This window comes from Equus przewalskii, chromosome 18, assembly GCF_037783145.1.
Source record: "Equus przewalskii isolate Varuska chromosome 18, EquPr2, whole genome shotgun sequence".
Taxonomy (NCBI): domain Eukaryota; kingdom Metazoa; phylum Chordata; class Mammalia; order Perissodactyla; family Equidae; genus Equus; species Equus przewalskii.
In genome coordinates this window covers 25,976,335-25,992,958 of record NC_091848.1, presented here as the reverse complement: position 1 = coordinate 25,992,958, position 16,624 = coordinate 25,976,335, and the positions used below count along the sequence as shown (strand labels likewise).

At 47.2% G+C, this 16,624-nt stretch overlaps 1 protein-coding gene and 1 long non-coding RNA gene across 4 annotated transcripts in view; one reads left to right on the top strand and one right to left on the bottom strand.

The window, feature by feature from the left end:
- Positions 1 to 15,961, bottom strand: part of LOC139077010 (uncharacterized) — a 33,332-nt gene extending 17,371 nt beyond the window's left edge. The window contains exons 1-2 of the long non-coding RNA XR_011529123.1: positions 15,826 to 15,961; positions 8,295 to 8,405 (exon numbers count right to left, since the gene is read on the bottom strand). This is a non-coding gene — a long non-coding RNA (uncharacterized lncRNA). The remainder of the gene's footprint in view (positions 1 to 8,294; positions 8,406 to 15,825) is intronic.
- Positions 15,962 to 16,159: 198 nt separating this feature from the next.
- The window catches only part of ETV5 (ETS variant transcription factor 5), a 56,292-nt gene continuing 55,827 nt past the window's right edge, over positions 16,160 to 16,624 (top strand). Inside the window, exon 1 of one of the 3 annotated variants that reach the window (XM_008532360.2) lies at positions 16,160 to 16,415. In XM_008532360.2, the coding sequence (XP_008530582.2) occupies positions 16,196 to 16,415 (220 nt within the window). In that variant the 5' untranslated portion in view covers positions 16,160 to 16,195. The remainder of the gene's footprint in view (positions 16,416 to 16,624) is intronic. The other 2 variants (XM_008532357.2, XM_008532358.2) reach the window with 2 other exon arrangements.

The window sequence follows — 16,624 nt, the reverse complement described above, 5'->3', positions numbered from 1 at the left end:
CTGCATCATAACTTCAGACTGGAGCTCTGAGAGGGCAGGGATTATGGCGTTAACTGGTACTTCCCCAGCTCCCAGCTCAGTGCTGGACGTGGATATAATGGGCCCTTGATGAGCATTTGCCAAGGAAGCGAGGAAGGGAAGAATACAAGCTTGCACACCTGACCAGAACAGGGAGGAGCTTGGGTGTGAACCTATGTCTACCTGACGATGAGACCCATCATCGCTTCACCATATCATGCTGCTGACAGGAAGCATTATGAAAAGAGCACGGCCTTTAGTGCCAAACAGACTTGGGTTCAACTTTCAGCTAGGTGATAGAAATGGAGAACTCAGCACAGACGTTGCTAGAGTGATTTTATGCCATTTCCTCATCTGTAAAAAGGGGATGGTAAGACCTACCTCCCAGGTAACTATGAAGATGGCACATATCTTGCAAACATTAGACTTTAACATAAATGTTAGTTTCCTTTCCTTGTCTAATAAAATGGAAATAAATCATTCTTATCTGGCCAAGGTTTAATTATGCAGTAGCTTTGACCCTATCTAGAGAGGCGAAAGTAATGAGAAGCGAATCAAAATTTGAGAAAGGGAGCCAGCTCCTACCATCTGCCTCCTTGTTTGTTCTTTAAAAAGCTCCACAAAATGCAGATCTAGCCAGGGCAGCCCGTGATCTGTGAGGGTGTGAGAGACGCACACTGCACTCTCTTTAGACCTTTGCCTCAGGGATTCTAGCATTTAAACCTCCTCTGCCCCAAGCCCAGGAGAACCCACCTTTGCTTTTCAAGAGCTCAGGAGGCTGGAAACTCTAAGAATCATTCCTGGTGCAGCAGCCCAGGTGGAGAAGGGGCCCAGGCAATGCTCAGAGGTTCAGTCATGAGGCCTAGGTCCTAGCCAGAGTTTGATCCTCAAGGAAGGAAATGGCTCCTTTAACCCAAGGTCCTCACATGAGCTTAGGAAGGGGACAGCTGGGGGGTGCAAAACTGCCATTGTCTTGATCAGAGAGTATTTATCAAAATTAAACACTCCCTCCTCCCTTATTGCCTACCACTTACCCTCCCCTTGCACAAGCCCTCTAGACTTTTCTCATCTCCCTGCCTCTGCGGGCACAGCTCCTCTGCCTGCTGGGCCCACCTCCTCCCCTGTCACCACCAGTCCCACTCCGCCCATCTTTACACCTTCACTTGCCAATAGGCCTTGTCTCTCAGTCCTACCCCCACCAGGCAGGACCAAAATATATGCATGCCACACACACACACACGCACACACAAATCCCACCACTCCTATTCTTACCCATCTTCCTTTGCCTAAGTCTTCCCTACCTCATTTCTGCCACCACTATGATCAGTACACACACACGTACTCACAACATACGTACACATACTCACCACCATCGCACACATGCACATATATCACCACCTCTACCACACACTCACATCCATGTTCACTATCATTTAGCACATACACTTACTCCCATACACATGTACACACCACCACCCACACCACACACACATTCCATATACACATACCCTACACATATAGAGGCACATACACACCATGACAGACTGTGCCACACATCTTCCACTAGGCCCCCCACCTTACACACACCCAACACGCAAACAGAATAATTCCCCACCTCAGAACATTTGATCTCCTGAGTTCTGAAGACTTATCTTTTTCACCTTGACTAGTCATTCGTATACAAACATCTCTTATCTCCCCTATTTGACTATGAGCCCCTTGAGGACAGAATCTGTTTCTCTTTTTATTTCAGTAACTTGTACAGTGCTTGGTTCATGATTGGGGCTCAATAATCATTTCTGAATGAATAAATGACTCAATCAATCAGTATGGGTCTAGAGGGACTAAATGGAGGGGAACCGTAATCACGCAGGCCCTGAGCCAACCCAGCCCTGGGGGCTGGGGAGCGCCATCTTTGGCGGCTAGTCCTGCCCGATCCTGCTTTCCCCTGCCTTGGTTTCATTCCAAGGGAAATATTTGTTCTGTGAGCAAATAAAATGTGAATATGTTCTAATCTGTTGCAAAGATACACAGAGCTGCCTTCAGCCGATGCTGCTTAGCTCTCTGAGGGCACTTCAAAGAACTGCGAAAATAAAATGTCTGCGGTGGGGGCAGGAAGAGTGTAACTCTTTCCTTCCCAGAGAGAAGGGCGAAGGAAGACCACATGACAAGTTTCCCCTTGAACATTTCCAAATGACCCCTCCCATGGGCCTGTCAGCATGCCAGACATGACAGGTGATCACAAGATTCTCAGTCCCATCGTTCTACAGATTCAGAAGTGCCAAACCTGTGATTTGAAAACACACTGACACACTTACACCAGAAACCTCTGCTTGATGTCCACAGTGAACTCATGGAGAAGTCTACTTCCCAGAAACGTGTGTGAGTGGAACAAACTTTGTCCGCCTCCCTGGCCCACTGAAGCTAGCCTTCTGCCCCCCTGCCCCTGCTCCCAAGCATCACATGTCACAGACCTTTGTGCCTACATTTGAACAAATGTGCAGGATGGTTGGAGAAGTCAGGAAGACAAAAGTCACCAGTGGCAGAAAATTAGGAAGAGATCTTTGTATTTTGTTTGTTTCCTACTCCAGAATTCTTAGAAGTTCAGAACCTTCCATAATAAGCTGTCATCGGATACAGTTGTTTCCGAATATGGCCTCAGGTTTGATTGCAGGGTTCTGAAGCGTCTGACGAGGAATGCAATGTGCCAGTGTTCCCTTAGCCCAGCCCTGTCCCGACTGACAGGCTGGGCAAAAAAACACAGCGTTGAACTCTCAGTTAGGAAAACCCCGTGCATGCAAATTAAACCATTTATTAAATACCTGAAGAGAGATCCCTTAAGATCTCCATAGTGAATTCTGAAAATATAACCCAGGACACCCCCTTTGTTTCCAAGTTCTGTGTGAGTCTTCTGGGCTGAGATGTCCTGAGGACAGGCACACCTATTTAGAATCCTGGGTCAAGAATAAGCCTCAGCCACTCCTGAGGGCACAGTCTTAGCTGCCATTTACTCACCCTTACTTGGTGTTTGAACCCTCTCAACAAACTGCAGATGAAAAACATTGACGTCATCATTACCTTATTTTGTAAGTGGGGAATCTGAGGCTCAGAGAGGCCAGGCAACTTGCCCAAGATAGCCTAGCTAGAGTCAGAATTCTGACTTGCTGACCTCAAAGCTTCCTCCCACGGGACTGCTTCACCAAGGAATCCGGCCTGCATAGAAGCCCACTGGCTTCTGCTTATTCCTACTTATTCAAATAGGAATTCAGTTATTCAAAGTAACTGCCATTCTCTATCTCATTAGATCCTCTATTTTTAAACACATGTAATGTAACTGAAAAGCCACACAATACTAACCCAATCAATTCAAAAGACTTTTTGAAAATCTCCATGTTTCCTTTGAAAATGAATTGTCTGTTAGATTCTCCCCCTGCAGTGTGGGATTGTAAGATCTTTCTGATGTGTTTCCAACACCCCTGTGCTCTGAGTGTTATCACCTCTCCCAGGAGCCAGATGGATGCCTCTGGTGCAGCCTTTCCCTTGCCTGACAGCTGTCATTCACAATGGGAAGGAGGTGGTCAACCCTCACCTGAAACAGGCAACAAAGTCTGCTGTCAGTCTCCAAACAGATCTCCAACAGTCACACCTGTGCTGAAAAAACACACACACACACACACACACACACACACACAAAGATGTACATGGTAGTGTTGTTTCTAACCTCAAAAAACTGGAAACAGCCTAATATCCAACAGCGAGAAACAATGAAGTACGTGATGTTAGAGCCGTAAGAAGACATATAGGCAAACCCTAGAAATGGAGTTTATGAAGAGCATTTAATGCCCTCGGGACATGCCTATGATACAATGCTAGGCAAAATGCAAAGTCATATGTTTAAAATATATCAACATTATGCAAAACAGCAAAGAAGAGACAAGGCAGAAAGATGTTTGAATGTGAACAGTATTCATTTCTAGAATTACAGAATTAGTTTATTTGTAATCATTTTTCCCTGTTTGTACACAATGGGTATATAATGATTTTATAATCTGAAATGCTTTTTAAACTTTTCAAAGATGAAATTCCCAGTTAGGGTGAATTAAGAAGACTGATAAAAAAATTAACAAAAACAATTTTGGAGAAACTGTAAAAAGTAAGACTATTAAATATCTGAAACTCTCTGATTAGAATTAGGCCATAAATTTAAAACTTTTTAAAGTATCATGATAGATGTGCTGGACTGCCAGTTGAAAGAACAATTTCTACTTCTGATCCGACTCCCTTACAAGTAATAATCTACCACGTCTTTGAAAATAACAAATGTAACAGCCTGCTGGATTCTGTTACTTGTCAACCGTGGACTTGGGCTCAAAAGGGCTTGAACTGACTCCACCATTCACGGTCAGGCTTGATGAACAGCTCTTGGAAGAAATCCCTGGTGTGTGGGGGCAAGGGAGGCAGGGGGACGAGCCAACAGGAGCCTCCTCCCCAGCCTGGTGTGAGCTTAGTCACTCACTCTGAAGGAATTCGGAACTCTGTTCTGCCTCCTGTACGCAAGCGGGCAGAGGCAGAGAGCAGCAGCAGAAGGACGTGCAGGGTGATTCCAATCATTCTGAGGCCCTCAGAGTGGCAGTAGCCCAAAGACAGCCTTCCCTATTCTTCCTGTGCACCCAGTCCTGTTCATGTGTATTCTGGAATGTTCTGGCCCAGGACAAGGAGGCATCTAACGAACGCTTTTCTTATCCCCTGTCTGTTCATCCAGAATCTGCACTATTTTTCTCTTACCTGTCTGCTCTGATGTCCTTCAAGCAACCCTACACACCCATTAGATTTGTCTTCCCCAATTCTCCTTTCCACTTGTCATTCCCCTGCTCCAGAACTTACCTTGGCTCCCTCTTGCTCAAGGAATCAGATCCAAATTCCTCTGCTCTCCAATACACAGTCCAACTCCCTCCAAACTCACTTTCCTCTGCCCTACACCTCCTCCCACTGCCCCAGCCTCCCCCCGCACCCCAGCATCCAGCCAGCCCTCTACGTCTGTCCTGCAAGCTTCACTTCAGTGGCCCTCCGAAGTTTCTCAAATTGGAAAGAAATGTTCCTTCACTAAAATAGAATAATGGAGTCTTGTCCAAATTATGCTCAAAGATACAATTTTCTCAATGTTAAGTTTTCTCCCATCAACTGTTGTTAAACCTTTGGCACCAGCAGCTCTGCCTATCTCTAGTGAGAGCCCACAGATGGCAAAGTGAAAAAACAAGTCCCCGGTGCAAAATCCTGGAAAAGCCTCAGGCACAGCCCATCACATGTCTTCGCCAGCTTGTTTATTTCACAGACACGTGCTCATGGTTGTGGTTTTTATATGTACACATAAAATAAATTCCAATTTTCTACTAATGAAATTGTTCCTGGTTCATGTGATAGAATTATATACCACATTATTTTGTAGTAGTCTTTTTAAAAAAATCTTAGTGGTCTATTAAGAAAATTATGATTGCCATGAGCCAGGACACCTGGGTGACTTTGCAAACCCTCAGACACATGATATCTCTCTTCCCCCAACACATCACACACTCACGCCCATTTGTGCCTTTCTCATGCTGTTCTGCCTGTGATCTCCACAGCCCCTTCTCGGCCAAAGAAAACCTCCACAACCTACAAGGTCCCATTCGAATAACACATCCTCCATGAAGGCTTTCTGCCCTGTCTCCTAAGATCCAACATAACGACTTTGGTTCCTCCAGAAATCAATGAAGAAGAAACACTAGACTTCAGAGAAAAGCAGTTAAGAAGAAAATACTAAGCGAAATCTACAAGGGAGGAAATAACGTGTTGGGAACTCTTTAATTTATCCTGGGGAATACTGAACAGGTCAGTAGGTTAGCACCTAGTGCCTGAATTCACACAGAGAAGAGGGGAGGGAACAAGATATGTTATGTTTCTACTCTATGCCAGACACTCTGCTATATGCTTTTCAAATATTCTATTTATTCCTCCTCTGAAACCTCAAGGTTTGCATTATTATCTCTATTTTACAAACGATAAAACTGAGGCTCAGAGAGATTGAATTTGTTCAAATTCACCCACTTAGCAAGTGGCAGGGCCATGATGGAAACCCAGGTCCACTGCCCACACCTACCATGCCCTGGACATCTTTACACACACTCTCAGTGAATAGTCAAACAACTCTGTGAGGCAGGAGTTACTATTCCCATTTTTCAGATAGGAGACTGACGTGCAGAGAAGTGAAATGCTGCACCAACAGTGACATAGTTAGTAGTGATGGAGTTGAGATACGAAAGGGGGCTTTGGCTCCATGTTCACCCTCTGTTCACCACACAAGGGAGCACAGGTCTAAGTTAGCAGCTGTTAGAGAAGGCAGTGAATCTGGAAAGCAGAGGGAAGTAGTTTAACCCACTGAAGATCTTTGAATAAATAAAGAGCTTCTTCCAGACATGAGTCTATAGAGCTATTATCATATTACCATATGGATTACCTCGTTACCATTTACATTTACAAGGTGTACGCATAGTTGTAAATGAACGCTACCCGCATTCCAGTCAGGAATGTGTGGGTTGGAAAGGGTAAATCACGGATCCTGTAATGAAAAATTACTTCTTGTCGTTGAAGGCAATTTAACACATAGGGAGGAAGAGGAAGACCATATTTAGCTTTTCTATTCTGCTGTGGCCGAGACAACCCTGTCAGAACAGGCCCTGAGGTCAGTTGCCAGGTTCCTGATGAACATTCCAAAGTGGGAAGGTCCAGATGAAACCCAGATAAATATACAAAGCAATTAATTAACTCACGGAGAAAGGAGGAAAAGTGAGGAAAGATTTCAAAGGTGGTTCAAGTCAAAGGGCATATAAAATGCTCCCAACCAGAATGCTACCTAGTGGGAAAAAATTCCTCAATGGTCTGGCCAAAATGTTGATCTTTCTTGGCTGCCTAAAGGGGACCTTCTGGTGGACTGGGGTCTATCCCAGGGAGCTGGCCACATTTAGGAGGACCAGGCAGGCCAGAGGAGTAACGGAAAGCGGCTCTTCCAACCTGTTCAAGATTGCCAGCCCAATAGATAAGGGGGCACCTGTCGGGGAGGATCTGGGTTGAATGAGTCAGTGAGAAGGCTGGTCCCCTCCTTCTAAAAACGGGGCTGGATTTCTGAAGTGGAAGTGGGAGATTTGGGCATTTTGGAGCAGTGTGAACTCCTCTGGGTTGCTAAGGGCTGAGGCAACACTGTAGGGACCCACCAAGCTCCATGCCAAATCTGACTGAAATGAAACTCAATGTCCTAGGACCCAGGTATTGCTGCTAAGGAAATGAAGCACTCCCCTCAGCTCACACCCTGAGCTCTTGCAGAGGCCAGGTTACCAGCTCCTCATTCCTCTCCCACCATGTGGGTAGGCAGATGCTGGGCATGCATAAAAACAAATCCATGAAGAGAAGGTAACCCAGCCACCCCTTTCTACTGCACTGCTTTGCTGTACAGTAGAAATCACCTGTTGCTCATTCGCATATTCACGCATCCTTTGGTGACCAAGTGCTGTGTTTGGGGCTGGGTAATTTAGATGAGCACCCAAGAGGGCCCCTATTACGGGAGTTCGTCCTGTGGGCAACACAGACCCATGAACGATGTGATATAGGCTTTAAACAAGGGCATCACAGAGGATGTCATGTTAAAAGCAGTCTTTGGCTATGGGTTGATTGTTTTTAAGCACCTATGAGACGTATCCCATAATTCCAAAATGGGAATGACTACCCCTCTAATGAATGTATGAGACCCCAGACATCCTGTCCCCACAATATCCATTCTAGCCCCTCCCCGTCATGTCTCCTCCAGGCCCTAACATCCTACAGTTTGCCCACACATGAGCAATTGCCAGTCCCTGGACATGCCAGTTATGGCCACGCCTCCGTGTTTGTTAGAGCCATTCCCTCGGCCCAGCAGGCCCTTCCCTCCTTGCTCTGCCCAGCACAGTTCTAGTAAGTAAGCATTCAAGGGCTGGCCCATGTGTCAACCCTCTCTGGTGCCGTCCTTGCCCCTAACAGGAAGTACTCATTGCTCCTTCATTTGTCCTCCCAGAACCCATTTACAGGCCTCTATTGCAACACCTGTAAACGTTCTACAATAGCTTCTTGTTCCTGTGACTTTCACCCACCTCCCACCAGACTGGGAGCTCTTCTCGGATAAGCCCCATGCCGAGGACACCAGCCACTCGACAAGTGTTTATGGAAGTGGAAATGAAATTTACTGCTGTGTAAACTCTTGTGTGTCTTACCTTAATAAGGGCCTATTAAAAGTGATAGCCCAGCCTCATCTGACAGGAGGGAAGGGCCATCCATCTTCCATGGCCTGACACTCATCCACTTGTTGCTGGACCTCTACAGTGCTATGGGGAGAAAGCAGGGCAGAAATACAGTGTAGTAAAATCCAATTTGTGGTTTTTTTTTAAAGCTATAATGCATATATAGATATCATTGTCTAGACAATAGAAAATATTTATAATAATACACAAGAAACTGTTAATAGTGTATGATTCTGGGGAATGGGTACAGGTCAGGAGGTGATGTGGAGGCTTTTATTTTCCATTCTACACCTCTCTGTGATGTTGAGATTTTTGTAATGAATGTCTGTCACTTTTCAAAGAAATAAGACATTAAAATGAATCCTGTGACTACATCTTAGATGAATGAATTAAAATTAGCTTAATGTTTACCAAAAGACTTATAAATACTAGAGTCTCACTAGAATGTTCATAGTAGTGTCATTAGTAATATCAAAAACTAGAAACTGCCCAAATGTCCATTAATAGTAAAACGGATAAATCAGTTGTAAGATATTTCTACAACGGAACACTATGCAGCGAGGAGAATGAACTGACACAACTACACACTACAAAATGGACAACTCTTCCAGACACGATGTTGAAGAAAAAAAGCCAGACACAAAAGAGTATGTACTATATGAATCCATTTACATAAAATACAAAAACAGGCAATATTGACCTATGATGTTAGAAGCCAGGATGGTGGCTAGTCCCGTGAAGAGGGGGAAGAGGATGTTAGTGGCTAGAAGGGAGCCCGAGGGGGTCTCTTGGGAGGAGGCAGGTGCTGATAATGTTCTGTTTTGTAATCTGGGCACTGGATGCACACAAGTGCTTGCTTCGTGAAAATTCATCAAGGTCCACGCTTATGATTTGTGTACTTTCCTGTATGTATGTTATACTTCAACAAAAAGTAAACAAGCACACAAAATGGGCCACAACTGAGACGCCTGAGCATTCCCTGACTTCAGGCTGATAATCCCTCTTAAGAATCAGATGCTGACCTTCCAGCCTGTGAGATATCCAGCCATGGGAGAGCCACCAAACTGGGGTCCCTAATGGTGTTCTGAGCCCCTGTATCCTGCCCTGAAGAGGAACAGACAGAGGACCTGAGCACCTCCACGGTGCAGAGATGTCAGGGCTTTCCTGGGATGGGACGCTGTTCTTATAGTTTGCATTTTTAGCCATGTAGTTAGGCTTCGTAATGGGCGAGAATGCAGAGAAGGGAGAGGAACAGGGATGAGGAGAAGTTTCCAGGTGGGCTCTGGGTTAAATGGGAGCTGATTTACCCCCCAGAGGTAAGGGGCAGGCAACAGACTATTAGCAAGAATCATGGTGGGGTAGAGGCAGAAAAGGACTTCTGCTTGTTTTTAAATAGTCTGATCGGTTCGCTTCAAGTGGCAATGGGTGGGAAGACTGCCTGTGGTTGAAAGCACAGGCTGGACACCCCATCTGAAGCCACAGGATGGAATCCACTGATGGAGTATTTTACCTGGGGCTCTATTACCAGTTGGCCAAAGTTGATCTTCCCTTCATCCAACTCAAAATCAATACAGCCCCCTCCACAGACCTGACAGAGCTGAAGCAGGGTGGGGGTGGGCGATTACAAACCAAGCCAAGAGCTGAACAAACCGCCCTCCTTACCACCCCCTCTCCAGCTGCCACGCTGAAGCAGGCCCTTTATGAGAGAATCCACCTTCCCGCCCTGCAGCCCCTTAGTCTGCTCTTCCAGCGGGGCTGTGGGGCAACACCAACGTGAGGCCTTCACAACTTCAGATGGGCAACTTCTGAGTTAGGCTGCTCCTCAGACTTTGGGGGCTAAAGTCTGAGAATGTTGTAGCAAGGGTTAACCCCCGGCCATATGAAACTCTCCACTAAGGACATAAAAGGAAGCAAAAAGAGGACTCTGAACGGTCAAAATAGATTTTGCCAAGTCTACACATTCAAGTTCATCCACTTCCTCATCGAAGGGGGCCCTTTAGCTCTCACTCAGAACCCACGGACTCCTTCCCTAAGCCCATTTCAAACTCACTAGGCTTGCTGGTTTCCAAGCCCGTGGCAGATCAGGAGCAGAAAATGACAGTGGACATAGATGCTGCTGGAGAAGCATGTTCTCAACATATTGAGAAGTTCTGATTGACAACCTAACATGGAGAAGGAGCAAGAAAACGCTAAAGATCAGACACAGGATCCCCAAAAAGCCCAGCTACCTGAGGTGTCTTCATTTGGGGACAGGCAGTCTTTGTGGGCCTTAGAGGTAGAATAGGATGCTGGCATGTGACTGGCTCAAGAAATAGGCAGCTCTGTCCTGCACAGCCAGGCCCAAGGGCCCAGGAGGCTCGGGAGAGACTATAGCGTCACCAAGGCGCAGTGAAGATCCTGCTGTGGAGCTGGGCTCCTTTCCGAGGGCAATGGAAAGCCATGGGACGTTTCCAAAGATGTTTGCCCTATTGGTTTTTTAAAGTTTGGGGTTTAGGGGCCGGCCCCATGGCCGAGTGTTTAAGTTCACGCACTCCACTTTGGCAGCCCAATGTTTCACCAGTTCTAATCCTGGGTGCAGACATGGCACCTCTCGTCAGGCCAGGATGAGGTGGCCTCCCAAAAGCCACAACTAGAAGGACCCACAACTAAAATTACACAACTATGTACCAGGGGGCTTTGGGGAGAAAAAGGAAAAATAAAATCCTTAAAAAAAGTTTGGGGTTTAAGTAAGAAATATCTCAGCCCTCAGGAACCTATGACATGTGCCCCCAGGTTTTCTTGACAATGCATGTTTTATACAATCAAAGAGTTGAGAGGAAAAGGAGGCAGGAGAGAGGACGTCCTCAAGCTCAGGAAATGAGCCGGGAAAGGAATAAGCCCCACTAGGCCAGGGGGTCAGAGGGTCAAGAAATGCATTCGGTGGGAGGCCTGGCTTGCTCCTTCCTAACTTTGAAAGCTCAGGCCTATTTTTTAACCTCTCACTTTGACTCTCAGTTTTCACACCTGCAAATTGGGTATTATTGCTACCTCCCAGAAGGATTGGGAATATTAAATGAGACAACATATGTGAAACGTCTACCACAGAGCATGACATATAGGGAATGCTCAGTAAAGATAATTTCCATTCTCTTTCTAAAGTGGCTTTAATGAAGACAAATTCTAGCTGGCCCAGGAAATAATTGAGAAGTCTGGCTGGAGTTGCTGGAGCACGTACCCAAGGAAGCACAGCTACTCTCATGGGAGTGGCCAGGAAGCCACCAGAGCCCCAAGGGCAAGATGAGGGAAATCGACAAGGGTGGGAGGTTGCAGGAACTAAGACTGCACAGTAAAGGGTTTCAGAGCAAGGACTGTTCAAGATCTGTTTGGGCGCCTGACTCCAACTCTTACTCGCTATGTGATCTTGGGCAAGTTACCTAACCTCTCTGTGCCTCAGTTTCCTTATCTATAAAATAGGGATAATAATGGTATCTACATCACAGGGTTGCCAGGAGGACTAAGTGTGTTAATATAAGCAAAGTCCCTAAACAGCCTGGCATAAGAAAATTGCTCTTTCAGTGCTGGCTGCTGTCATTAAGCATACACACCTTTCCTGGGACTGAGGCAGCCCAGCAGAGGGGCTAATGGCCAGGCTCTGGAGGGGCCCCTTGGGTGCACTCTCCCTTTTACTGTGTGCTAGCTATGTGACCTGGAGCCATCGATGTAACCTTCCTGTACCTACCCTTCCTCATCTGTGAAAAGTGGAGGTGATCATAACAGCCCCTCCCTCAGAGGGCTGTTGTTGGGGATTAATGTGCTGATGCAGATGAAGCGTTTAGACAAGTTTCTGGCTCATATTAAGCACTCAGTAAATGCCAGCTATTATTATTCCCTAGCGATAAGGAACCCTGAAGACAATATGGACCCTATTTGTTTAAAGAGACATTGAATCGAAAAGATTTTCTTTTCTCTCCTCAGTTTTTGGGATACTTATTTATGAATTTCAAAAAGGAAGGTGTGCCAGCCAGATAGAATCCTTGATCCCTTGAAGTCAGGAAAAACATATCCGTACCTTTTTGATGCTGTCCCGAAGTCCCTTCCTCTATACTTTACTATATTGGAAAAGGAGCCCGGGGGCTACACCCCAGCCTCCAGACATGGCTGCACACACCACAGCATTTCTAACAGAGGGATAAGAGGCATTTTCCCAACATAAGGGACCAAGATCATGGTGCTGCCACATTTCCCACCACCATCTTGGTGATCAGCTCAATGCAGGGTTGCCTGCCTTACGCTTTAATTTGTTTTGGGGATTTTGGGGAAAAACTTTAAAAGTGGTCCTCTAAGGGGAAACAGAAGCTTTCAGGCTCCAGACTTGTTTTTCTAGCCTTCCAGGTGTTTCTCTGAAGACACACTGCAAACTGAAGAACAAGGGGCTAGTCATCCTACTCTGATTAGTGAGCTTTGCTACCGCCAGAAGACAAAGGCTAGATCGACACTCCATGAATGTTCCAGAGCATTGGTCTCTCTCTTTGCTATCTTTTCCAGTCCTGTTTCTCTCCTGCAGGAGAGGGAATGGTACATTAAAACACATGCTGGACAAAACCTCCAATGTAAGTAATGTTCTCAGAAGGAAAGACACAACATACTAGACAAAGACCTTCTAAATACTGACCTTTAACTCTTACAAGGGCAAAGAAAAGAGAAGACAGAGAGTGGGGTGGAGATGGGAGTGGGGGAGATAAGTCACTAAGAAGGAGAAGCAGAAGAAAAGAAGGAAGAGGCGTGGAGAGAAGTCATCATAAACACTTAACCATAGGGAACCAACTCAGGAGTCAGTCTGGCAAGGTAGGTCATCAGGAGTTACACGCTCACATTTCACGGCAGAGCCAAGGGGCCTGGGCACAGGGCCTGAACTCCCTGTCCAACACAATTCTCGGAATCATAGACTCTTAGAGCTGGAGCAATCCTCTGAGTTCATCTATCCCACCCCCTGCAGTAGTCCCTCTGAACTCTCCCTAAATCTATCTGCATAGATGCCTCCTGTGATGGAAGACTCATTACCAACAGCACTATTCCTTCAGTGGGCCACTCCAAACGTTCCAAGGTCCTTCCTAACACTATACTGAGCTAAAATCTGTCTCCCCGTGACTTCAACCAATTCTATCATCCACTGTTCGAGGTTCAAATATTTCCTGGTGGTTTTCTGAGCAACAGAGGCACATGCTAGGTCTCCCACACATGGGCTCTAGAGCCTACCTGCCTTAACGCTTATCTGGGTTCAGCAACCTATAAGCTGTGTAACTGTTGACAAGTTATTTAATCTCTCTGTGGCTCAGTTTCTTGTTTATAAAATGCAGATATTCATAGTAGAGACCACATCAGTACTATTAATGAGATTATCAGAGGATTAAATGAGATAATCTATAGAAAATTGTATATAGCATGAACAGGTCATGTATTAAGCGCTCAATAAACTGCAGCTGCTAAGTTGCGCAACAGAATGTGGGTTCCTCCAAGAAAAAGACTGAATTTTATTCATCCCTGTAACTTTTTTGCTTAGCACAGGGTCTGGCTGAGTATTTGGTACAAAATAGATATTTACTAAGTGACTAATTAATTGACAAGAGCTCTATAGTGGTATAAATTCCCACATATGATCTTGTACTGTGACAACCTTCTTATAAAAACCCATCCCCCAAATCCTCCCCTGCTCACAATTTAGCCACTATTTACTACTGCTTAATCCAGAAATATCTAACTTCTCTTGCCAAGGTGGGATGGAGAGCCCTGGCTTAAGGCAAAGGTCACACTCCAGGCATCAAGTCCAGCCCCCTGGAGGAAGTGGCTGTGAGGTGTCCTGCACTGTTTGCCTGTCGCCAGTTATGAAGTGTGATTGATGTGTTATGGCTTACACAGGACATGTGGCCCCGTGGGCTGCAGGCCTTCTAGGGGACTGGGACCTGAGAGACAGATTTAAGCAAAGAGAAAAATGAGAGCTCCTCTGGAGACACTAGATCAAGAGAGGGTGATGAAATGGGGCAGGATGGGGACAGACAAGATGGGAAGGAGGGGGATGGGAGAGCCACCTTGGGCCCAGAGTCTAGCTGGGGAGATGGAACCCTCAGGGATGTGAGCAACACGCTAGGAGCACAACTGGGCTAGGTTGAAAACCTCCAGCCACCAAATAGAAATGGTGCTACTTAGGGAATGAATAGAGGCACCAAAGGAAAGCTTTGCTGGAGAAGGGGTCGGTAGAAAAATGCTCTACTAGGAAATCAGATATCACAGAGCTGCCTGTTAAGGGTTCAGAGCATTTTCCTACCCATCAACTCAGGCCCAGTTCAGTCTCTCGCAAAGTCAGCAGCTCATGCCGGGTCAGTACTGGGCCCAGGACTCAATCAGGATACTCGGGTTTCCTTAGATGAACTCCAACATGTCTTAGGTTATAAAGGACAGACAGATGGAGAGCCCACTCTAAGATAAACAAGTGGAAGCAGAAAAGAAGGTGGGCAAATTTTGACTTAAAAAAATTTTTTTTTCTAAAAATCCACACTGCATTTCTGGTAGTAGGAGTGGGGGGCAGCTCCAGAATTGGCTACCCTGGGGCCCCTTTCACTAGGGGCTGTCCCCTAACGTGGCTATTTCCTCCCCACGGCTGGTACAAGGGGTGAAAGGCAGAGCACACCAACAGAAAGAGAACAGAATAGCTCCCTCGCAAGCCCCAGCATCCTGGGGGAGAGCGGAGAGCCGCCCCACGGCCTTCACAGGAGGGAGTAGAGGGGACGGAGAGGGGAAAGGATTGCTTATTTATTTGTTTCCCGGTACACCCTGTTAAGAATCTCAGCAATTGCAGTTAGTGCCCGATCATTTGGCAAGCAGAGTAGCTTCTCGTCGTTCCCAGCTGCACGGGATCTAATTCGCAAATACACCATCTTGCATTCAACACTTAAATGGAAAACAGGCAGCCCCGGGAGGGAGGGAGGCAGTCTAACTCTGCAAGCCGGTTTCGGAGGGATTTATATTTCCAGGTCGGTTGACTGGTTGGTGCGGGCCCCAGACAGAATTTTTTGGAGCTCCCACCCTCTCTTATTTCGGGTCCAAAACCCACTCCGGCGGAGGTTATCAACTGTAATTAAACTTGGGGAGGAAACAGGATTTGTGTGAACCTTAGGCCTCGCCAGTATAAAATAGTAACTAAAATCTGATTGAGAACTCAGATTTTAAACGGAGATACTGCTTATTCTTCCCCACTGGAAACCTGGTTAAAGGAAATTAAGGCCTCGCTTAAAGGTAACTAAGATTAGAGGGCTCGGTTTCCGTTTTCTCTGTTTCTGTGGGCCGAACGCCCAGGTCGGTCAGCGAGTTTCTCTCTGGGTGGAATGACGAATTCCTCTCGCTGTATTCTAAAACGATAACTTTGCTTGGTGCTGCAGCTGTGAATGTCTGGCGCCCAGCGGCCCGATCCTGGAGGTGGCGTTGCTCGGGGAAGAAGTAGGGGTGAATGGGGAAGGGAGAAGAGCCGTACCTCGGTGAAAAGTTGGGAGAGCTGTGGGGAGGGGAGTAAACGGCGGCTCCTCGCGGCCTCGGCCCCTTTAAGTGCTTCACTGACTCAGCTAAGCTTCCCCCTCAGGTCGCGTTTTTTATGAATGAAAAACGTCCTTACATTCATTATATAAACAAGCCTTTGCTGATTGGCCAATGGCCCCCGGTGCATAAATTATGTAAAACAGACCCCTAACGGGGTGGGGAGGGACGCGCCGTAGACCAATGGGGGCCGGAGTTGATGGGGCGGCTTGGCTGGATTTGCCCGCAGACAGGGTAAACAAGAGATGATGGACAGCCGCGGGAGCGACCTCGGGCCAATGGGAACGCGGCTGGGCTAGAGCTGCGGGCCAATGGCGGCGGGCGGAGCAGCTAGCCGCGGGGGGCCGGGCCAGAGATCCAGCCTGGTTGGCAGCTGCGGCGCAGAGTCCAGCCGCTGGTGCGCGGAGTGGTTCAGCGTCCCCGGAACGGTTCGCCCTAGCCATTCGCTTAGGCGCCCAGGCCCGGTGCGCGCGTGCGTGAGCGCGCCTGCGCCCCGGGGCCGCTGCAAGGGGAGGAGAGCCGCCGCCTCAGGTGAGGGGGCGTCGAGTGGGCAGTTGGGGCGTTGGAGTGGGTGTCCGGGAACGGGTCCGCAGGGCCCAGCTGGCGAGAGTTCACGGGCTGATTCCGAAACCTCGAAGTCGGGGTGCACTTTCTATCTTGGCTGAGCCCCCGGTGGCTGACTACCCCCTCCCCCCGCGGCCCGGTCCGGTTCGGTTCCTGGGAGACGTCGGGCGGGGGCG